The sequence below is a fragment of the Mizuhopecten yessoensis genome, unplaced genomic scaffold (assembly GCF_002113885.1).
Source record: "Mizuhopecten yessoensis strain PY_sf001 unplaced genomic scaffold, ASM211388v2 scaffold8745, whole genome shotgun sequence".
In the NCBI taxonomy this organism is placed as follows: domain Eukaryota; kingdom Metazoa; phylum Mollusca; class Bivalvia; order Pectinida; family Pectinidae; genus Mizuhopecten; species Mizuhopecten yessoensis.
The window spans coordinates 1660501-1685688 of record NW_018407700.1 but is presented as its reverse complement, the minus strand read 5'-3'; the positions used below and the strand labels follow the sequence as shown (position 1 = coordinate 1685688).

The 25188-nt window shown below is 36.4% G+C and overlaps 2 protein-coding genes across 4 annotated transcripts in view; one reads left to right on the top strand and one right to left on the bottom strand.

The window, feature by feature from the left end:
• The window catches only part of LOC110456402 (dual specificity protein phosphatase 14-like), an 87486-nt gene extending 80072 nt beyond the window's left edge, over positions 1 to 7414 (bottom strand). Inside the window, exon 1 of the mRNA XM_021507125.1 lies at positions 7333 to 7414. The gene's annotated coding sequence lies outside the window, so the exon portion shown is untranslated. The remainder of the gene's footprint in view (positions 1 to 7332) is intronic.
• Positions 7415 to 7881: 467 nt separating this feature from the next.
• Positions 7882 to 21621, top strand: LOC110456403. Of its 3 annotated transcripts, none has more exons than XM_021507129.1 (9): positions 7882 to 7921; positions 9674 to 9860; positions 10304 to 10440; positions 11045 to 11154; positions 12904 to 13025; positions 13682 to 13983; positions 15800 to 15942; positions 17534 to 17655; positions 19622 to 21621. In XM_021507129.1, the coding sequence occupies exons 2-9, from the start codon at positions 9728 to 9730 to the stop codon at positions 20131 to 20133; spliced, it is 1581 nt and encodes a 526-aa protein (XP_021362804.1). In that variant the 5' UTR covers positions 7882 to 7921; positions 9674 to 9727; the 3' UTR covers positions 20134 to 21621. The 3 variants fall into 3 exon arrangements, with proteins under 3 accessions (XP_021362804.1, XP_021362803.1, XP_021362805.1); XM_021507128.1 differs by having other exon boundaries at positions 7898 to 8006; XM_021507130.1 differs by lacking the exon at positions 7882 to 7921 and adding an exon at positions 7994 to 8062.
• The last annotated feature ends 3567 nt before the right edge of the window (positions 21622 to 25188 follow it).

Genomic DNA, 25188 nt, shown 5'->3' with positions numbered 1-25188 from the left:
TGTCCAGTACAACCAGTCTAGCTGTAGTGTTTAACCTGTGTCCAGTACAACCAGTCTAGCTGTAGTGTTTAACCCCTGTCCAGTACAACCAGTCTAGCTGTAGTGTTTAACCCCTGTCCAGTACAACCAGTCTAGCTGTAGTGTTTAACCCCTGTCCAGTACAACCAGTCTAGCTGTAGAGTTTAACCCCTGTCCAGTACAACCAGTCTAGCTGTAGATGGATGCAGGCTGTGTGTACGAGTTCCCTGTCCCTGCAGCATTAGTAGATGGATGTAGGCTGTGTGTATGAGTTCCCTGTCCCAGCAGCATTAGTAGATGAATGCAGGCTGTGTGTATGAGTTCCCTGTTACAGCAGCATTAGTAGATGTATGTAGGCTGTGTGAATGAGTTCCCTGTCACAGCAGCATTAGTAGATGTATGTAGGCTGTGTGTGTGATTTCCCTGTCACAGCAGCATTAGTAGATGTATGTAGGCTGTGCGTATGAGTTCCCTGTTACAGCAGCATTAGTAGATGTATGTATGCTGTGTGTATGAGTTCCCTGTCACAGCAGCATTAGGAGATGTATGTAGGCTGTGTGTATGAGTACCCTGTCACAGCAGCATTAGTAGATGTATGTAGGCTGTGTGTACGATTTCCCTGTCACAGCAGCATTAGTAGATGTATGTAGGCTGTGTGTACGATTTCCCTGTCACAGCAGCATTAGTAGATGTATGTAGGCTGTGCGTATGAGTTCCCTGTTACAGCAGCATTAGTAGATGTATGTAGGCTGTGTGTATGAGTTCCCCTGTCCCAGCAGCATTAGTAGATGAATGCAGGCTGAGTGTATGAGTTCCCTGTTACAGCAGCATTAGTAGATGGATGTAGGCTGTGTGTATGAGCTCCCTGTCACAGCAGCATTAGTAGATGTATGTAGGCTGTGCGTATGAGTTCCCTGTTACAGCAGCATTAGTAGATGTATGTATGCTGTGTGTATGAGTTCCCTGTCACAGCAGCATTAGTAGATGTATGTAGGCTGTGTGTACGATTTCCCTGTCACAGCAGCATTAGTAGATGTATGTAGGCTGTGCGTATGAGTTCCCTGTTACAGCAGCATTAGTAGATGGATGTCGGCTGTGTGTATGAGTTCCCTGTCCCAGCAGCATTAGTAGATGGATGCAGGCTGTGTGTATGAGTTCCCTGTTACAGCAGCATTAGAAGATGGATGCAGGCTCCCTGTCACAGCAGCATTAGTAAATGGATGTAGGCTGTGTGTACGAGTTCCCTGTCACAGCAGCATGAGTAAATGGATGTAGGCTGTGTGTATGAGTTCCCTGTCCAAGCAGCATTAGTAGATGAATGCAGGCTGTGTGTATGAGTTCCCTGTTACAGCAGCATTAGTAGATGTATGTAGGCTGTGTGTATGAGTTCCCTGTTACAGCAGCATTAGGTTTAATGGATCCAAGTTAAACAGCAACAGCCATCATATAATGAAGAGCGAGGAAAAAAACTGCTGACAGGGTGGAACAAAAATTGCCATTAACACTTGTGTCTCCTTTATAGCAAGCAAAAGCATTAGTGTAAAACATTTTAAGGAATAATTTCAATTTCCAAAAGTGCTTATGCTACAAAAAGCAACAAACATTTTAACATAATGCATTGTGCTGTTGATTCACTGTCTTCTATCCCATATACCTTCATTTTATTATTGTTCTTCAAGGCAGATTACATTTTTTTTTCAATTTTGTACCTAAAATCAGATCCTCTTTTAAATGGTTATTGAGACTATCTCTGACGGTATATTTCTGGATGCTTATACATATATATGTACAGTATTACTTTTCATAAAGTCAACTCTTTTTAGTGAATAGAGTGTTCAGACTAATGAGGTTCTACCGAACATATAAATACATGCTGCTGGGCACAACAATTCATTTCATACACCACTTATTTATACATTAGCAATCCAGTAGCTGGGTTGCTTTTCACCAGTTTCCTTATAAAGTTAAAACTTAAAAAATTGCTGTCCCATTTTTAAAAGTTTAATCCTGGAAATGCCAACTCCAAATTACATTTTTTGTATGTGTGTCTAACGCGCTTGCACGATTACTTGATTGCCTGTAAGAGTACAACCCACAGCACTGGTGTACAAGCAGTAATAACAATGTTAACTCTATAGTGTAACAACACCACACAATTCCTTCCTCCTATTTTAAAATGCATTTGCAGACCAACCCTATAAAATCACACGACTGCATGGTTTTTCTCTATATATTTCAATTAAATTTCTTTCAATAAATGATATTAGCTTCAGATAAAGAAATAATGGGTCACTAGTTTTAAGTTTGCTATATAAACTTTAAGTTACGTTTTCCCACTGTTGATCTGCCCGGAAATGTTTTCAGACAATAAATGCCTTTTAAACCCCCACATGTACTTGTCGCCTTACAGAGATATTAATTATTATCATTTTTTTTTTAATATTAATCATATAAGAATATAATATATACATTTTATAAAGTCAGTGTCAACTCATTGCACTGTCAAGTACCTGTGGTATCACAGACATCCTAATGATAGTACACAGTATGTAGTTCCAAAATCTTACACCAAACCTGATGGACATGTAGTCCTACTCTGGTTAAATTCTGAATACTTCATCAATACATGATATGTATGTCTCCAAAATACACAGATTTTCACGAGTAAAGATATGTGAAGTACCTGTACTAACATTCAAACTTAGTCTATTACAATCATCAAAATTTTGTTAGCTACAGTTAGTTTTATCACGTTCCGTTTTGTTTTGATGAATTTGATGACAAATATTTCGTTGATTTCATTCCCTTTTGAATGTAACTAATACAATGTTTTAAATAAAATTGACAAATTTTGAACTGATTACATCAGACATGATGGAATAAACATCTTTTATTAATATATTTTCAATATTAATAAACAGACTTTACAAATACAATCTTTGAGCAGAAAAGCATGTCATTGTTAAATCTCTAATAACAGAGAACATAGAAACAAGCTTAGCCATTCAGTTCTCAGAAAGGTACAATCCAGAACTGACTCGGACAAACCATGAAAAATATACCCTAACATGGAAGCTGCTGATTCAACAGTCAGTATAAACTCTGAAACTGACAGCTTCTGTAGATATTGTGGAGTTAAGGGTGTGACTACACATAATTAATCTTTGTAATTCTAGGAAGCCGAGAAGCCTACCTTACCAGACATGCAACACCTTTCAATTAAATGTGTTTTTGTTTTTCTTTTTGAAATCAATTAAGTAAATTGCATTACATACAATCATTATACAATCTTTCCAGTTTCTGCAGTACTTTTCCCTGAATGTCATGTATGTACATAAACAAATGCATTATCCTATTATTCTATTGTCTCTTTAAACATAATATTAGAATACAAGATAATTGTACAGATAAGGTTCTCAATCTGGATTATAGTATTATATTAACTTCTAAAAGATATGATTAATCTACATCAAAGATCAACAAGAATCACTATTGATATAGTATAAATCCTACCCGACAAAATGTACTCTGATAATTGCAACACCTTCAGCAGACAAAATGTGCTCTGTATTAACTCCCACACAAGTCCAGAACATTACCCAACAAAGATTCACCATCTCTATCTCGGTCTTAATCAGCAGACCTGCACGCAATTAGGATTAAAAACAAATAGTAAAAACGTTGCTTTGAGTGTTTCCATGGAGACAATACAGATCACAGATCTGATACAAGTGTAAATAATGGGGGCCTTTATCACATTTGCTGTTATGTTATCTGAATCACGACAATTTTTAATAAAATACCAGGCCAATATTCTGTTTACTATGAAGTTTTATGTTAATGTAAATGTACCTTCTGATATGTCTAGACTTTCCTATTTCCTCTTATAAACGTTTAATATAGTCAATGGAAAATTACAATGCCATAGCCAAAGGGAAAAGTTTGCGAACTAGCTTAGGATGTGCACATGGTTCATTATAGCAGTGATCTTAGTTATATTACATGTCACCTTTTGTCTATTTTACACTATACAGATGAGAGAGTACTGTTTTGTTACTTCCTCATTGTCTAATTCAGTTGCCATTAGTTGGTGGAAATTGATGTATGATTACAAGTGTCTACTAGGTAGGTTATAAAACAGCAAGCATCAGCTACCACAGAAAAAAACTGTTCTGGGTGGCCTGGTGCAAGAAATACTTGGTTATTGATGTTTGATGTAGCAGACTGACATGGCATTCATTAGGGGCTGGCAGTGCCTAGGCTGTCACCCTACATTGCTCCAGTTAAGCAGCTTACATGATGCATTTACACATCGATTTTAGCTAGATGTGCATCAAAATGAAACATACTGCTTACAGATTAAGCATTGATTATCATGACAACATTACACAGCTTGTCAAGCACTGCGTTACACCAGCCAGAATATCGGATCCGTGTAAGATTTTAGAATATTTGCTGTCAATTAGTCTTGTGTTTTATGTACACAGATTGAGACAGCAAACAATTAAGACACAAATTTTGGCTTCATCTGAAAATTATTCACTGCAGGAATCTGTGGCGATACTTTTAATGAAATTATTTGTGAGATGACATGCGGTAAAAGACTAGATATTTTACTCCTACTTTGAAGTAAAACCAATGTTTTACTCCTCATGTATAAAAGTTGTGCTATTATACACATGTGTAAAGAGGTTATCTGGAGCACTGACCCTCTTATGACTATAATATAAAAACAAGTTGTGGTATATGAGAAGAACAAGAACTTCTATTCCACTGTACAAAATGATTATATGTAACACTACTGTCCTGTGTCATTCATCCCTGATCTGCTATGCATTAGCATAAATACATTTGTTGAAGTATTATATATTCAAGTTTGGATATTTCTTTACATTTTTCAAATATCCTTTAACAGGATCTAGGTAGGGGCCATTTTGCTGGAGAGATCATATCTAGTATGGGAGTACTGGAGTCAGCCCTGGAGAGGCTATATCTAGAATGGGAGTACTGAAGTCAGCCCTGGAGAGGTCATAGCCAGTATGGGAGTACTGGAGTCAGCCCTGCAGAGGCCATATCCAGTATGGGAGTACTGGAGTCATCCCTGGAAAGGTCATGTCCAGTATGGGAGTACTGGAGTCAGCCCTGCAGAGGCCATATCCAGTATGGGAGTACTGGAGTCAGCCATTGAGAGGCCATATCCAGTATGGGAGTACTGGAATCAGCCCTGGAGAGGTCATGTCCAGTATGGGAGTACTGGAGTCAGCCCTGGAGAGGTCATATCCAGTATGGAAGTACTGAAGTCAGCCCTGGACAGGTCATATCCAGTATGGAAGTACTGGAGTCAGCCCCGGAGAGGTCATATCCAGTATGGGAGTACTGGAATCAGCCCTGGAGAGGCCATATCCAGGATGGGAGTACTGGAGTCAGCCCTGTAGAGGTCATATACAGGATGGAAGTACTGAAGTCAGCCCTTGACAGGTCATATCCAGTATGGAAGTACTGGAGTCAGCCCTGGAGAGGCCATATCCAGTATGGGAGTACTGGAGTCAGCCCTGGAGAGGTCTTGTCCAGTATGGGAGTACTGGAGTCAGCCCTGGAGAGGCCATATGTATATCAGGGAAGTAGCTCTCACACCAGCAAGGTAATCATCATGCTCAAAAGGTTATAGTTACCAGGGAAGTTCTGAAATTACCAAAGCAGAGAAATTCTGGAACCAGCTAGGGTCATTGTATTAGGGAGGCCATAGCAAGTACAAAATTTCTGGAAACTGATTGGTTGTCATTGTGTTGGGGATGCCAAATCAAGCAGGGAAGTTCTGGAAACAATAAGGTTGTCATCGTGTTTGGGAGGCCATAGCAAGAACGGAAGTTTTGGAACAGCTAGATTGTCATTGTGTTTGGCAGGTCATAGCAAGTATGGAATTTTTGGAATCAGCTAGGGTCATTGTACTAGAAAGGCCATATAACCTACATTTAGTTCTAGAAGAAGCTGGAGACCATTTTTCCTGGAGATTGGCATAGCTCACAGGGAAGTTCTAGAAACAGCTCTTTGTTATTGTACTTCAGGAAACTGACTGTTGTGTTGGACAGACCAAAGTTAGAATGGAAATTCTGGAGACAGCTTGTGACATTCACTGAGTCCAAGAGACTATATATCCCATAGCTAGCAGTGGAGGCCAAAATTTCTTAGAATGGAAGTTTTGGAGAGCTTTATTTTCAAACAAATGACAATATACTTGGCACCTATGGCAATGTTGTCGGTTTTAACCTGTGAGGGGAAGTAACTCCCAACACTTTGAAAAAAGCATACAACTACAACTGTTATGTGTTAAGCTTCCCACAGGTGCTTTTGCAGCACATGAGACAAAGAAATGGATTCCTCATATATAATATCCTGCTTTCTGCTTTGCAACTGGTGTTGAGCGCTAGCCCAAGCAAGGAAGATTGTGGATAATGTTTCCCTTGACCCAGACACAAGCGAAAGTCACAAAAGTGAATACTTACTGCTCTCTGCATGTCTGATATTCACCTTTACATGTGAGGTCAACTAGCCACGGACTGATCTGCCCGAACCTTGCCAGTATAATATGATCATGTGACGTGTCATGATACTGTGTTCGGGTTATGAAACTTCAGTAAGATGACACTTTAAAAGTTGCCAGTCTTGATATGACCTTGGCAGTTACATGGATGTATAATCCCACAAAAAAACAACAAAAAAAACTACAGTGACGTAATGTGTTAGCTTTGTCTGTCAGTACACCTATGATATAAAACTATAGTTTATATTATTGGGGTATTGACAGATGAGGTTCTAGTAGCTGGGATATGACTACATTTGTTTTATTCCTGCAGAACCATATGACGTTGAGCTCATATTTTAGAATTTTAAATGTGCAAAGCATATATCATATTCTACCGAATTGTTTAAAGGTTATAATAGTCAACTTTCATGTTCCATTCAGCAGGCCTACATGGTTATTAACTCTTTACAGGACCCGCTCCAGTACATTTATTATGAAAGATCGTTTATGAATTAAAAACTTGATGGGCAGCACGTTAATTATTGTGATTTAGCGTGTTAAAAGTATTTAAATATATTTAAATCTTCTACTTGTAAAACTTGTTAAACCTTCTACTTGTATAAATTATACTGTAGCATGCTAATAGATAAATATGAACATGAGCTCGCTCGTGTGGTGTCTGCTCATCTATGCGAGATTTCATTATTTATTGGCATTCCAAGACAGATATTTCACTATCATTATAGCATGATTATGAAACTCTACGGTGATAACAAAAGTGAAAATCTTACCATCGTGCCGGTTAGGGCCGTTGATCTGGTGAAAAATAATTGTCGTTCGTCTGGAAAGCAGCAGGTAAAATGTTCTAGTAATACACTCGGGAGATATTACACTGGAAGACAATTGTATTAATAGTTACACAATAGTTAACTTTAAATTTTCACAAATAACATGCCAATATTGTTTTATAACGATCTTGTTCGTTCCATTATATTTTGTTTATTTATTCTGTATAAAAATACTTTTAAATAGGTTTTTATTACATGAATAATGTCGAAGGTTATCACAGACAGAGAAAACAACATACACTTTCCGGCGTCATCGTGTTGCCAAGGTCCCTATTTATAATGACTATTTTTAAACCTTTATCTTTCTCTCGTGATTTTTGTTGATTTTTATTGTCAAGATAAAAAATATGCGAATAGGTAAAATATGTAGACAATATTAGATGAGTTAAACAAATTACACAAAAAAATGCTTATTCGAACAGGTGCTCCAAGGGAGGCAAACCTTGCAAAACGAAAGTAGCGGAAATGCTAACTTTTTGTTATGTTGAGTATGCGCATGTCAGGAGAAGCAGGGAATCTTTGTTTATGACAGGTAGGCTAAGTGTGTCATGGTATCATGATGTTGTAACACCGGAGCAGCCTATACAAAATTGATGATCTGTCACATACACAAAGAGGTGCGTCTCCACAAAGAAATCACACTGATCCGCATGCTAATCAACTATCATTGGAGGTGGCCATATGACATAATATTATGATATTTGGATGTGATTTGTTGCTCTAACGTACCACATTGCGTTAGGCCTAGACTAACATACCTGACATGTGCAGCATTTAAAAAAATCACGTTTCGTGTATATATTGTTTTGCTGTGATTCTTGTGATTTATTCAAATTTGAAATTATTATTTGTATTCTTATGTTAATACATCATATGTATGACATTTAATGTATGCAAATCAATACCATATATACACTATGATAATATCGTGAGTTTGAAAGTGACTGAGATTGAATTTTCATTTGTGATTTGGTTTAATGAGCAATGAATGATAACTGATTGATGAGTCCAATATCTATTGCTTTGAGCTTGATGGCTTGATACAGTAGTTACTGCAACACTACATTTACTTTAGATTTTAGTTGTTATTGATAATAATTCTGTAATGACTTGTAATAGTTAAAAAACGTTTTTATTACTTATTCTTGCTGCTATGTTATTAAACACTATATCACCTATTACTATGTCATCTCAGAGAAACAACACCTAGGACACAGAATATGTATTGATCTGCATCTGTTTAATGTGCAGCCATCAAGCCATCAATAATGATGAATTATGTTACACTGAATGTGGTTAAAGAGCCTTTATAAATACATATATCAATGTAAATACATATATCAATGTAAATACATAAAAGCAATAGCAAAGCAATTAGGAAAAGGCAGCCATGCTTGGATATTGCATGGATGTTTAAATATTATAAATTAATTTTGGTGATGCAATAGACGCAGAAAAATGAATGGCCAGACTGCGGGTTTTAACCTCTGAACTCTAGACAGACACCCTACCAATTGAGCTACCTGGTCGCTGACAATCGACCCGGTCCACTTCCACAACATTCCTCCCTCCTTTTACTTAGTCTTCGACCCCGAAGACAACACTATTTACAACCCACGTTTGGGTATCCCCTTAATTGTCAAGCATTCACCCAGTACTTGAAACATGGATTGGTCATATGCATGGAATGTAACAGGAACAGAAAAAAATCACGGCCACTCAGACCGGGGATCAAACCCCGGACTCTCCGAACTCTTTTGACTTACACACTACCAGTTGAGCCATCTTGTTGCTGACTATTGCTACAGTCCAGTTCCGCTACAATGAAAAAGACAAATGCAGCAATCTGTTTGAATATAGTTAATATTTATTTACCATGTATTACTACATTTGTTTTTACAAAATACAGTTCTAATTGGATAAAATCACACCTCAGAATGCCATGTTTTCCAAAATAATTGATCAATAGCAAACATCTGATGATGCATAATTTAGTTTAGACCTGAACAGTAAACAGAAAGTGTGTGGGAGTTTCAAATGCACATGTGCTTATTTCTATATTTTTGGAAACATTTGTTCTTTACAGGTAGGTATGCCATATCTTGCAATCAAAACATGGACAGGCTAATAATTTTAACCCATGACCACCTCATAATCAGCCAGAATCATATGTCAGAGCACTCATAGTGTTGCAGCCATAAATAACATCCTTATGGTGCTATGGGTTGATTTGACTTGAGCTTTTTAAAGTTTTCATAGTTTATTTATTTTTTATTTTTTCCAGAGTACTTAGACCTGTAGGAGTGGCACACAGGTCCTAGGGTGTGTTTGTTACACAATGGCAGGTGGGGTGTTTCATGTGGAGTTTGGAATCAATGAGACCAACCTGACCCGAGCTCTGGAACAGGGAAATTTTGTGACTGCAGAGAAAATCATCAGGGACACCAACAATCCATCCTACTTAGATGAGGGTATTCATTTTGAAATCCTTTATAGAAAAGTCTAACCTTTGCACATGGGAATCTCATGAGCAGCACTCAAAAAGCAAGTTAGAAATGTATACAAATTAATTTTTACACATGAGCTTCATGTTAGTTTATGTATCAAAGAAATTGTTACCATATACCTTCAATGCTCATGTGCAATGATTTTCTCAGTAAGGAAAGTGATTCTAACATGTTAAAACACAAACATGTAGAACATGTTACAAATGGTTAACAGTTTTAATAATATTTTTTTTATGATAAACTGTTGTATAATAACAAAATGTCCTTTCTGCATTTATAATGGGCATTTAAAAAATACACACTACATTATATTTTGCGATTTTTCCTTACTTAGTTCCCTTTCTGTTTATTGTCATTCAATAATCCATCAACCAGACTAATTGTTGGTAATTTTAAAAACATTTCAGGTTGCTACCGCAGGACCCCCTTGTTTATATGTTTGTGTGGGATGGATGAAGAAGAAAAGAGAGTGCGCCCCAGAAACCTATACCTTGCAAAGCTGATGATGGAGCATGGTGCAAATGTCAATTTTAGAGTTCCCACCGTGAGTTTAGGTTATACAACAGTAAATTAATACCCCCACTATGACAGTAGGTTAACAGTATTGCAGGACAGCAATAATGATTAAAAAAAACTCAAAACTGCTCGTCATTATCAATATTGTCACATCTGTTGAATGCCGTTTCATATTGTGACATCAGCCATATTGACGTTACCATTTTAGGGTTTATCAACCATTGCAGTTCCTCAGTTACGGTGAAAGGATCTGTTTACCTTTTTACTTTATTTAGGCTAATTTGTTACCAGTTGTAACGAAACATTACTCTCTAACAAGTAATATATTGTATATAGTAAGATTGTATAGATGAGTGACATGTTATACGATGATTGTGTACTGAATTGATTTGATATACATATGTATTTGTATGTCAAAGTTAATCTTTGTTCTGAAGCAGATTTAGTACACTGTGCAGCATATCAATTTTGTTTCCATTTAATAAATGACAGAATTTAAGAAGGTAACTAAAATTGTGAACTTAGATTTATAGTACGAAAGATGAAATAGTAGTGGTTTATTGTAGATCTTATCGATAGTACCCGTTAGGTGATTACTTAGTAAATATTTATATTTCTTTTTTTTTTTCCAGACATATTTTGGTTCTGAATTTGAAAGTCCAGGCCTCAGTCCATTGGAACTACTTACAGATTTCTACAACGAACTAACAAAACATCGTCACCACTACGGAAACGAGCCATGGTAAGTTTACAGTCACAGGTCTATTGTTATAAATGGAGGAAAAGTCAAACCTTGTTAATTCAGCTATTACTAACCCAGTTTCCCCACCATCCAGTCCAGGTTTGAGGGGACAGTCAGGCCTTTTCTCTATATACAAACTCTCCAAGTGTGATACAGTTGTATTACAGTCAAGTCTTTTTTGCTGGAAATGAAGGTAGACAGATTATACTGGAAATGAAGGTAGACAGATTATCTACTGGGAATGAAGGTGGCTAGGTTATCTACTGGGAATGAAGGTGGCTAGATTACCTACTGGGATTGAAGGCGGCTAGATTATCTACTGGGAATGAAGATGGCTAGCTTATTTACTGGGAATGAAGTTGGCTAGATTATTTACTGGGAATGAAGGTGGTAAGATTATCTACTGGGAATGAAGGTGGTAAGATTATCTGCTGGGAATGAAGGTGGTAAGATTATCTACTGGGAATGAAGATGGCTAGATTATTTACTGGGAATGAAGGTGGCTAGATTATCTATTGGGAATGAAGGTGGTAAGATTATCTACTTGGAATGAAGGTGGTAAGATTATCTACTGGGAATGAAGGTGGTAAGATTATCTACTGGGAATGAAGGTGGTAAGATTATCTACTTGGAATGGAGGTGGCTTGTTATCTACTGGGAATGAAGGTGGCTAGATTATCAACTGGGAATGAAGGTGGTAAGATTATCTACTGGGAATGAAGGTGGTAAGATTATCTACTGGGAATGAAGGTGGTTATATAATCTACTTGGAATGGAGGTGGCTAGATTATCTACTGGGAGTGGAGGTGGCTAGATTATTTACTGGGAATGAAGGTGGCTAGATTATCTACTGGGAATGAAGATGGCTAGATTATTTACTGGGAATGAAGGTGGTTAGATTGTCTACTGGCAATGAAGGTGGCTAGATTATCTACTGGGAATGAAGGTGGCCAGATTATCTACTGGGAATAAAGATGGCTAGATTATTTACTGGGAATGAAGGTGGCTAGATTATCTACTGGGAATGAAGATGGCTAGATTATTTACTGGGAATGAAGGTGGCTAGACTATCTACTGGGAATGAAGGTGGTAAGATTATCTACTGGGAATGGAGGTGGTAAGATTATCTGCTGGGAATGAAGGTGGTAAGATTATCAACTGGGAATGAAGATGGCTAGATTATTTACTGGGAATGAAGGTGGCTTGATTATTTACTGGGAATGAAGGTGGCTAGATTATCTACTGGGAATGAAGGTGGTAAGATTATCTACTGAGAATGAAGGTGGTAAGATTATCTACTGGGAATGAAGGTGGCCAGATTATCTACTGGGAATGGAGGTGACTAGATTATTTACTGGGAATGAAGGTGGCTTGATTATTTACTGGGAATGAAGGTGGCTTGATTATTTACTGGGAATGAAGGTGGCTAGATTACCTACTGGGAATGAAGGTGGCTAGATTATCTACTGGGAATGAAGATAGACAGATTATCTACTGGCAATGAAGATGGCTAGATTATTGGGAAGAAAGATAGCTGGATTATCAAGGGTGAAAACTGAATTGATGCATATTATCAATAAAGGGATTTCTAGATCATTTATTTGATCTATATGTATGCAGGTGTTATTGACACAGAGTAATAATATATTAGTTGAGTCTGAGAGGTTGGGACAGGGGAGAGATTTAAGTAACCAGGAATACATCTTCGGATTGTCTTTGTTTACACCTAACTCTGACCTTGTAACCTAGGACAATGTATCACGGCGGCTGGGATCCTCACATAGATGTGGTGGTAGGCCTCAATAAACAGCACCTCACCGCCCTGGAGGATGTCATTGAACATGTAGAGGACATCATGTTTGTAATCCTCAGTAAGTATACACCTCTACACAGTAAGTACAGCTACAAATCCTCCAGTATTCATACCAGGTACTCATTATTGTTACTTACCTGACTCAGCTGCCACAGATTATGGTTATAATGTTATTGACAATCAAAGAAAGACAGCATGGTAAACAATGTTTGATTACAGTAAGGATATTGAAACTTGATGCACCATTTCTAAGGAATTTAATGAATCTTTGATTTGATATTAACATTATAACTTTTTTTTGTGCTCACTCTGTTGTTTAAGAAAAGAAATAACAATTTTTTCAGATTAGGGAAATTTCATAATAATTCAAGAATAATTAACCCTTACACAAATAAATGAAATACCTTTCTTAACATTATCAGATATATTCTTCTCAACCTATTCATTTTGTTTTCTTATCCGTTGCTAATATAACTACAACACTAAGATTGCTCAACCTTTATCTGTGTCCTGACATGTTCAAATTACATCAAAGGGTTTAGAAGGAAAACAATGTTAAAAATGCTAATGTTCCAAAAAGTAGTGTGGATTAAGGAATCTCCAACATCTCCTGAAGCAAAATGTACTTTATTTTTTATTATAATATGATACGTAAAAACATTTTATTTTCATAAACAAAATCATTGGCTCATTTGGTCGTTTCTGTTTTGACAGCCCATGGTGGTGATGCCAACATCTCTGATCTTTCAAAGCTGACTCCATTACACAAAACGTCAATATTTAGCTATGACAATCGCCTGCTGAAACTGCTGGTGGAGAATGGTGGTAACCTGAACGCCCTGGACACGGAGGGGAGTTCTCCCCTTCTGGCCATGTGTGACATCGCTGCCTCAGACATGTACGACTATCTGGAGGACTTGTCTCCCACCAGCGACGACACACTGGAGGATACGAGCGCTAACCTCAGTGTCAAACACAACTTCCTCAACTTCATGCTGTCACAAAAAGATATAGAGGTACAAGGCAATATGGAGGTTTTTGTCCAGGATAAATCATTGTTATCAAAACCCTTGGATGTTAATACCATTATTAGAATACAGAACAACATAATTATATAATTCACTGCCATTTGTACCTTGGCGTTTTGGCATCATAAAGGGGTTTCTCAATATATTGAGGGAAAGGTAAAAAGGAACTGAAAAATGGAAAGACAAAAAAGGACCTTATCCAATCTAATTAAAATTATATCTTCACATTGCTCCTGTTTACTGATTTGTCGCGTTGAAGATCTAACAACATCCCATAGAGGGTCACGTCAGAGGTCAACATGAATGCATTATCGTATTTATAACAAGCCAATCAAAACGCAACATAACTCTTTCTTTGAACCAATCAGAAAGCAGGACCTGTAGCATTTAATGCAGACACCTCGTAGCCCAAAATCCATTTTTTCGTCTGGTCCAGTGATAGTTTGAATATTGCGAAGCCTGTCCTTGGTTCATTTTAGCTTCAGGTTGTTAAACTTTTTAACGACAACATCACCAGAAGAGGAAGTCTCTCTTATTTCAAAGCAAAATCCACAAATTGTACAAACGTTGTCTTGTAGATAGACACGGCGTGGTGTCATGGGCGCCGCCATTTTCGATGCTCATTTTACACCTCTCTGTCTTTTATCATAGCAAGTGTGTTCCGAAATCATTACATCATCACTTACAGAAATGCGTAAGCTCTCATCTGATTGGTTAATGCAAAGGTCGCCTGAATATGACCCTCTACGCGATGTTGTTAGATCTTCAACACGACATATCAGTAAACAAGGGCGATGTGAAGATATAATTAGATTGGACCTTATCAGTAATATAAGTATATGTTGGTGTTAAAGGTGTAATAGTCAGGAGTATTGTTTTTATTAGCTCGCCTACCAGAAGGACAACTGAGCTTATACCATGGCACAGCATCCTTCTTCAGTTTATATTTTGTCAATGGCTGAGCAGATTTTTAGTTCATTTGTTTTGGAGCATTGTTGAGCCAAGGGGACTGAACTTTATATAAACCAGGAGGGAAGCCCCTTTAGCTGCAGAGGGGCCCAGTAATGGAAATATGAGTTAATATTTAAAATCCTACACCTTCAGTACCAGAAAAGGGAATTTATATAGATTTGAATTGGAGAATTTATGGCAGAGATGACTGAATGCTGCGTAAATAAAATTTATGCAAATCCCAGGAGCAGTTGGGCCTTAATACCTGAGTTTAAGGTGTAAATCTGAACTCCTTCAAAACAATCCAGATACTCTCTATCTATATATACATATGCACTAGCGATCCCCACTATATCAGCACTTACACATATAGTGAGCGTGAAGGGACGGATACATCCATGCTACCGGGATTGCTCTCAATGTCTAGCTCAGTCCCTGCATCATATCTTAGAAACAGTTGTGGTCCCACAAAAAAGCTGAATATATTTTTGCTTGTCATGAAGAGACAAATACAACCATGCTACTAGAATTGGCCTAAGAGTCTTGCCTCACCCTTGGGAACTAAGTCCCATGGTCATAACATGGAAAAAGTTGGGATCCCCACTCCTGCTCATGCTACCATACTTGCCCTGGAGTCCTGTAGATGAAGGGATTACCTAATTTGGTTTAAAGAATCCCTGAACAAAGGGAACTGCATAAAAAGATAACACTGGGCTTCAAGTGGGGCCCGGTCCAATGTGAAATTATACTCATTTCATTTCCTCTACCATATTTGACATATTTTAATTTAAAAAACCCAGGTGAGCTATTAAGGCCTCGTGTATGAAATTTCATCACATTTCACACATTCCAGGTTGACATATCTAATCGTCGTGGTCAGACGGCACTGTTTCACTGTGTCATACGCGGGGACGTGGACGCCTGCTACAAGCTGCTGAAGGCTGGAGCAAGTCCCTCCATCAGAGGTGTAGTGTGGGAAACACGCAAAAAGAAAAGGTAACAAAGGGAGTGTTTAGGAATAAGGTTGCTTACAAAGATTGTAACATTTTGTTTGACTGGGAAGTGATTTATTTGTTAATCAGTAAATTTTACTTCAAGTTATGAAAGAAATTAATGTGCATAATGAATATGTATTGAAACCTAGAACGAACTTTAATACTGATACAGTACATTTCACCTAATATCACGTCTGTTCATGTCACTTTTCGGTTATTATCACGTTTTTTTGATGCACCGTTTTTCCTGCTATATAATCTATGCAATTCAATTCTTTTATTATCACCTGATTTTATGTCGATTTCTCTTAATATCACTTTATTTTGGCCACTGTCACAAAAAAATACAGGTAAATGGTGGTAATGATTCACGATAAATGCCCTGGGCACACCCTGGACGCATTATGTAAACAATGCCTCGGCCTAACAGGGTATTTTTTACACCTGGCTGACTGTTAAACAATAGGTTACACCTGGCTGACTGTTAAACAATAGGTTGACTTACATACTTGTTAACATGATATTCACCTGTGGTTGGGGGAGCTAGGACAGTCTAACATCTGTAAACTTTTCTAATGCCAAGTGTGATGTATTCTTTCAACTAATTATAACATGTGTACTATCTTCGATTACACACTTGCAGCAAATATCTAAGGAAATTAACCTATAAAAAGATGTTACTAGCGAAAGAACAGTATATATATCAAGATATAGGTAAATATTTACCAAGTCTCATGTTTACAATTGAATTTGATGCAGAATACCAGCCAAACACTTGTATGCCTACATCACTACTGCAGTAAACAATCATAATTACAATCGTACTGATCGTCATTTTGCTACTAACTATATGAAATGTAACTGCATACTGAAATGAAATACAAATAATATATTTATTTCTATACTTATTTACTTATATCTATATTTCAACTAGGGTAAAGAACAAGGTTAGTTACAAAATATCAATCTTCTTCGTAGAGCCACATCACTTAGCCATTTGACTAAGTTTACTTCCGGTTTTGACGGCTGAAAAACATCAGAAAATATTTATTCTGTTTATGTCATGCTTCTGTTAATATCATGTTTTTCTCTGACAAATGGGAAGTGATATTAAGAGAAATCTACTGTATATCTTTCGAAGTAATTGTCATAATTTGATGACACTTGCCTTGTTAACTTACTATCCCCAATACCCTCAGTCACGTTTGATGCTAAGTCAGACTCAGGCCGATTTAATGAGACTGCTGTGATCTGATTAGACCATCACATCGTGGTGACTGAACCATGACATCGAGGTGACTGAACCATGACATTGAGGTGACTGAACCATGACATCGAGGTGACTGAAATCCCTACAATATAACCTTGATTATGTTTCAACCCAATCTGCTATGAGCCATCCTCTGGACCAGGTAATCAAATATTACGTAAAGGAAGGGTGTTCTGCATTTTGATTCCGAGGTACAAGGAAATATTTGTCATACATATGTAGTACTTTTAATGCAAATATGTTTCCCTGATTGTTTAAATATCAAGAAGCGCCACTTGTGATAAATTTATGTATACTGAAATCTAGAATTTGTTTCCTGTAGAAAATTGTCACCCATCTTTGCATCGTTCCTGTCCATCCCCATACAGCGGACACTGAGTTGGCAGAACATGCATCATAAACTGGCCACTGCCCCTCACCAGTTTGGACACCTTGTAGACCTTGGTAAGGCTTCACTGTTGTAACATAAAAAAGAAATCAATAAGACCTGTCTGTCTGTCTGTCTGTCGGTCCATTCATACTTTTGTTTCCAGGGATGATCTCAGAATCCGAAAGTGAAATCTGACATGTTGACTTGGTGATCCACTATAATATGTAGATATTCAATGGGGGATTAAAAGCTTCCAAGGTCAAGGTCACTGTTACTAAAAATAGACAATGGGGTATGGTCCTTATCTCGGAATCCAAAAGACATTTAAAAAGGTTCTCATGTCAAATTCAAAGTAGCTATCACTGAAAAATAAATTGTGTGGGGGTATGGGATGGGGGTGGTTACGGCCAGGCACATGGCAGGGCCCTTGCTGATCTGTTAGTTCACCTGGCTCAAACGGCCATATGAGCTTATGATGTACTGCAGCGTCCGTCATCTGTCGTCCGCCCGTCAATTTTTTTGAAGAACTGGAGGACCTAGGGTCATGATATTTGGCCAGAAGGTTCCTGGGATGGAGTGCTATAAAGTTTCCTCATTGAAATGACCTTTACCTTGTTTCAAGGTCACGGGGGTCAAATATGTTCAAAAATTCAAACAACAATATCCTAAGAACTATTTGAACTAGAGTCATGATACTTTGGTATATTATGTAGACCAGCAGTGCATTTTTTTTCTTAATTACAGTAATGAGGTCAAAGGTCAACTTTAAGTGCTATTCAGGGGTCAAATGTCAGCATGGGTTAAAAGCTGTAACAATCTTCTCCTCAAGTTCCATAAGGCCCAGAGTCATGATATTTGGCCAGTAGGAACCTGGAATGGAATGCCATGAAATTTCCTCATTAAAATGACCTTAACTAGTTTCAAGGTCACGGGTCAAATATGTTAAAAACTTCAAACAACAATATCTTTAGAACCATTTGGTCTAGAGTCATGATACTATCATACTTGGGTATGTTATATAGACCAGCTGTGTGAATCATTCTCTTTATAACAGTAATGAGGTCAAAGATCAACTTTACGTGTTAGTCAGGGGTCAAATGTCAAAATATGGTTAAAAGCTTTAACAATCTTCTTCTCAAGTTCCATAAGGCCCAGAGTCATGATATTTGGCCAGTAGGTACCTGGAATGGAGTGCTATGAACTTTCCTCATTAAAATGACCTTAACTAGTTTCAAGGTCACGGGTCAAATATGTTAAAAACTTCAAACAACAATATGTTAAGAGCCATTTTGTCTAGAGTCATGATACTATCATACTTGGGTATGTTATATAGACCAGCTGTGTGAATCATTCTCTTTATAACAGTAATGAGGTCAAAGATCAACTTTACGTGTTAGTCAGGGGTCAAATGTCAAAATATGGTTAAAAGCTTTAACAATCTTCTTCTCAAGTTCCATAAGGCCCAGAGTCATGATATTTGGCCAGTAGGTACCTGGAATGGAGTGCCATGAACTTTCCTCATTAAAATGACCTTAACTAGTTTCAAGGTCACGGGTCAAATATGTTAAAAACTTCAAACAACAATATCTTAAGAACCATTTTGTCTAGAGTCATGATACTATCATACTTGGGTTTGTTATTTTGACCAGCTGTGTGAATTGTTTTCTTTATTACAGTAGTGAGGTCAGGGAATGTTATGAAGACCAGCTGTGTGAATTGTTTTCTTTATTACAGTAATGAGGTCAAAGGTCAACTTTAAGTGCTAGACGGAGTCAAAGGTCAACATGGGTTAAATCTTTAAAATTAAAATTTCAAATTTTAAACATTATTAAGAACCGTTTAAGAGATGTTAAAATGTCTTGTGTTCTTGTTATTAGATTTGGTCTGAAGTTACCTATATGTCAGTTTCATTTAACAAAAGAAACAGGTGAGCAATACAGGCCCTCTGGGCCTCTTGCTTATCCTATGAATATTTCAGCTATTTCAGAATTAAATACAGTGTAGCAATTTGATTAAGTTGTTTATTTTCAACTCGTTTAGGTTTCTTCAACACAAAGGAAATGGTGGAGGAAATGACTTTTTATATCGAGCATGAATTCCCTGAGTTTTCTGATCTAAAATCAGTCAGTCATAAACTTGTCAACTCGATGTTTGGAAGGACGACAGCAACACTTCAGCAGCTTGCTGCTCGTAAGATATTTCACAGCTGTTTCCTTGAGGGATCGTCATCCCTTGGAAAACTGATGCCAGCAGAGACTCTGAAGAACAGGTATTCTAACGCCGATCTGAAGCACTCAGATGTTTATGATGAATATGTAACTCTTGGCCTCAACCAGGCTGTACTTCAGGCATTGGTGATGCGTTTAAACTTGCCACAAGACTCTCGGGTGAATTTCAAAATTGAGCTTTTACTCCACAGAATGGCAAGTAAGTTCTCTACATACAAGGTATTACAGCCAGAGACAATCTTCGGAGGGGATGACAGTGACAACTCAAATGATAGCAACTCAGAGAGCCTGGACGAAGGCGACTCAGATTTGGAGTACTGGTGATCTAGGTCTCGGATATGTTTGATATATGTATGTTGTTTGAGGTCTCCAATATCTTTGATATATAAGCTATTAGGTAAAGGTTATTTTAGTACCCCCACCTGCTCATCAAGTGACAATCGATTTTAAAATTATGTACTTAATGTCCAGTAAAACATGCTTTGTATTTTGATGGTAATTTAATGGTATTTTTTTTTTTTAATATAAAGTAGTTTTGACTATTCCTGTATTTCATCTAGTTCATTCCGACCAGTCAATAGATCAAAGACTATTGCCTGGTTAGGGAGAACTATTGCCCATGCTGGGAAATACAGCAGGTTGATGATGTTCTTTTTGAATTATCATGGACACAAACGTTATGTAAGACATCAATCGTAAAGTGGCAAACTAGATCACCTTTAGGTCTGGTTTACATTGTCAATGATTGTTCTGTTATTACATTGAGAAGTGGCGCTGATAGCAACGTCAAAATATCAGAATGCTTGATATCATTACTTGAATTTCAAGAATATGGATGTGATGTTTGCTTTAGGCTGTGATATAGAATTGTCAAAAAATCATATACAGAATTGTCAAAAATGAGGTTGTAAAACACTTACTTCATGCGTGTGCAGGAAAAAAGTGTGAAAATGGAGTATTCTCCCCTTGGTGTTTGGACCATGAAAAAGAATGTTACCATCATTCTTAGGCACCAGGCAGTATACCAGATACTTTTGGTTGGGTTGGTCCAAACACTTTGTGGAGCATTCAGATTATTGCCTGCACAATTATGAAATAAATGTATGATAAGCCAGGCACCACAGCAGCTAATCGCAAATTAATTTATACCAGCTGCTTTGGATGTATGTTGTTTCTATACAAAAAAATCAAACTTCTCTGGGCTTGATCGCTATGTTCTGCATTACTTTGCAAATTAATTTTTCAACATATTGAGGCCTTGTCATTTATAGAGTTTAAAATGTTCATCACAATATTCCATCCAAAATCCTTTGTTACATTCATTTTACAATGCAGTCGAAATATTTTGCTCTTGAGTGGAGAAATATCTAGCAGTTCTTTTAAAATATTACATCAAAATGACATTTTTTCAGTGATGGGAAGAACAAAAAATACTTAACAGTAAATAGATGTTGTTGATCATGAACAATTATATTTATTGAAATTGTGCTCATATGAGAATAGCAAAATGTGTCCATTATTCAATGATTAGCAATGCATCCTATCCTTTATTTTGTGCTGGGTGCTATACATATCAAGTTTGTATATTAGTATTACAAGGATCTAGATTTAGCTGTTATTGCCCAAATAAAGCAAAGTTACTGGAAACAATGTCTTCATTTGTAGCATGTTGGGTGTTTGTTACATTGTAAATATTCCTCGGTTGTGAAAACATTGTTAGCTGCTAAACTAACATTACTTATTGATCGTGTAGCTGTTTTACCTATTGATCGTGTAGCTGTTTTGCCTATTGATCTAGTAGCTGTTTTACCTATTGATCGTGTGGCTGTTTTGCCTATTGATCTAGTAGCTGTTTTACCTATTGATCGTGTAGCTGTTTACCTATTGATAGTGTAGCCGTTTTACCTATTGATCGTGTGGCTGTTTTGCCTATTGATCGTGTAGCTGTTTTACCTATTGATAGTGTAGCTGTTTTACCTATTGATCGTGCAGCTGTTTAGCAGTAAATTGTGATTTAATTACATGTACCTGTCTTCTTTCCACTGTTTGTTATCATTTATAGAGGATTACAGAATGTTCCAGGTCAGTTTTATTTCAGATGTGAAGTATGTATAGTAACTATCGTAAGGAGGAGTATAAACGAAAACCTAACTAATCCATTAACTGGTTTACACAGCTTCTGCTAAGTTACTATGATATTAGTTGTCTCTTTCAATTAACTGCATATCTTCTCACTGCACTATTTAAAAAAAAAAAAAAATGCAATTTGACCATTTTAAAAGAAATTATCCAGAACTCAATTTGCCCTCCTAAACTAACTTCACTTATTGATCATGAAGCTGTTTAGCAGTTGTGATTTTAATTACATGAAGTCATCTCATTCAAGCTTGACATCAAATATATGCAAACATTTTCAGGAAATTAAGCCTGCCCGATGTCATTTAAACCCATGTAATCTGATTCATCAGCTAAGTAAATGTCACTGTAACCAGTATAATACAGTGGATCGCTTATCTATAGGGTGTTATGATCAGTTATGTAGATACTCCACTGTAGTGTGTATGTAATGGATCATTGCTGTCTCCAGGTTACCTAAACTGAACTGTGTATATTTTGTATAGAGGGCTCTGTGGTGTTCAATCAAAAGCTGATTGTTAGAAGGTAAATCACATGTTCTAGAAGATTTATAGGTCTTATTTGTTCAAAAGAGAAGAGAACAATTGTTCATACCTACTTTTTAACACTTGGAATGTTCTTATTGAACTTTGCTCAATAATGATACCATCAGTGAGATGGGATCTTGCAGTTTTCTGTTTAATGATTTGTGATGCGCATGCATGTTATTTTTTGCATATTTTTATTCATAATGGATATACAGTGTACATATTGCCTCTGACCACAATGATGACACTAGTCAAAGATAACCAATTAAAGTTCATAGCTTCGTACATTGTGCAGTATACTTGAGTTCCAGGACTAACTTAATCAGTATTTACCATTCGGTGAATAGTTACTGTCACAAATTACTAAGAATTTTGTCAAGGAATAGGCACAATGCTACAGGCCATTTGTGTCTTTTGTTTCTATGATTTGCCATATATATACTTATAACTATTTATATATACCTTACATGTATTGTCCTTATCATGTAGAGATCTGACATAAATTTTGGAACACATGTGGAGTGACTGTGAGCGGTGTGTTCACCCACTAAGATGTACTAGTATGCTTTAGTTTGTGATTATTTTCTCTTCCTTAATCATATCAAACTTTTAATAGAAAATTCTGTTTATTTACCACTTATAATTTGTAACATTTTCATAGGTTAATTTTTTGTTCCTCTTGCTAATCAAGTGTTCATTTCTTTGATACTTTGTATTACATTGCTTTACCAGGGTGTTTACTTGAATTGTAAGCTTTAGAAATGTTCAAAAGTATGTGTTTCAGGTAAAGGTTATATACATGTATATTAAACTTAATACATATACTTTTTTCATAGAGTTATCTCCCATTATAGTAACTTTCAATTTATTAGCGTAACTAATAAATCAGAATTCATATGTTTTCAGTGCATCCATTAGAGATGTTCAAAAGTATGTGCTTCAGGTAAAGGTTATATATATTAAAATTAATACATATACTTTTTTCATAGAGTTATCTCCCATTATAATAACTACAATTTATTAGCGTAACCAATAAATCAGAATTCCTGTGTTTTCAGTGCATCCATTGGTACATGCATTTAATATTATTAAGTGCAAGATACCATTCATAATTGAAATTATACCACTTTTTTTGTAGACTTTGTTTAGAAATAGATGAATGTCACAATAGTATGGTACCCTACAGCCCTAAGTCTATTTCCTAGATCCAGCATTAACTGGTTCACCTGAGTAATCTGTCTCTTTCAGGTAAATTCCATTGTGTGTGAAGGTGATTTCAGAAGTGTTATAACTGTATATGTTGTTAAGGTGTTTAATTAACTAAAAAATAAAATTTGTATGCATGTCATTCAGGAAGAAATATTTCCCCAGGAGTTATTTTTCTCTTACAGCTATTTTTGCATAAGTTTTGATAGAAAAGAAGCTTGATGTTAGGAAGCTTTGCATATAGTAACATGTTAAATAATTTTGTACAATTTATCTTTCTGCTCAATTTTACTGGAAGTCGGGAAAAATTGATTCTGGCATTTGCAGCATAAAGCATATTTTTGCATATTGTTAATTGTAGTCCAAATAGTATATATTAATCCATATACATGTATATATGCATATCACAGATACAGTTTGCGAGTCAAGATTTTACATCTATATATATGTCATATCACCATTACAGTTTGTGTGTGTACTTCTATGTATTTATAATGCAAGACATGTTTGAAAATAATTATTGTACTAGCTCTAGCCAATGAATAGCTCAATTCCGGAGATATTAATATATTTGAAGAGGAGTGTCGTGACGGCCATTTGAATTGGAAATATGGGGGTTGAGGTCTAGCATAATTAATCATGTTATTTATCTAATGAGCCACAGGAAAATAAAATGTTGGGTCACAAAGAAATAACACTTCAATTAAATGATGAAAGTGTATGAATGGAAGAATTTTTAAACAGAAAATATTACTTATTATTAGTATTTTAAATTTGATGTCTACATTATCAATGTGCAGATGAACCTATTTCAACTGCATTTTACTCAATCATGGTATTAACATCACATTAACCCAGGGTTAGAGGCTAGACAATCACATTAACTAATCAGCGATTATAACAATTTTCTATATTGTAGCCATTCTTTCATTACATATGATCTGTGAAATAATAAGTTTGTCAATCAGATAACTTGTGGCTTCTAGACAGTATCATTTAAGTAGAAAATATATGTTATGATGTGTCTATATAAATGACAGTTAGATAATACCAGATAATGATAGGTATACAATAAATCAGAATTTTGAAATAAGTGTAACCTGTCTTAACTGAAGCCTGTTTAATCTGGAAACTTATATAAACTAGAGCGACTTACTGGTTTTACTGGATAATTTCTATGTAATCAAGAATCATCTCTGCTCCAATTAAAATATTCTGTTGTAATGGTATTCATTGTAGACAGGTTTCTCTGTACACACCTCACATAGAGAAATCAGAATCAACCAAAACAGTATTGTGTAGGCTTATTATATTAACTTATGTATCCTCTGCTTTCGTCAATCTATAATAATAAATGTGTCACAACCAAAACAAAAACCAGAAAATCAACATTGGTAACCATCATCTATGTAATTATAAGTGTTTAATGATCTGAATCCTTTACATGTACATCATATTTGTTTTGATGTTCTGTTCAGCTCTTTTGAATGCTGGTAATGAATTATTTTGG

Excerpts from the sequence above, each read along its gene's own strand:
- LOC110456403 (XM_021507129.1), top strand. The coding sequence starts at position 9,728 with ATGGCAGGTGGGGTGTTTCATGTGGAGTTTGGAATCAATGAGACCAAC. Across the intron at positions 10,441-11,044 it reads TCAATTTTAGAGTTCCCACC|ACATATTTTGGTTCTGAATT; the intron begins GTGAGTTTAGGT and ends TTTTTTTTCCAG. Across the intron at positions 17,656-19,621 it reads TGGACACCTTGTAGACCTTG|GTTTCTTCAACACAAAGGAA; the intron begins GTAAGGCTTCAC and ends CAACTCGTTTAG.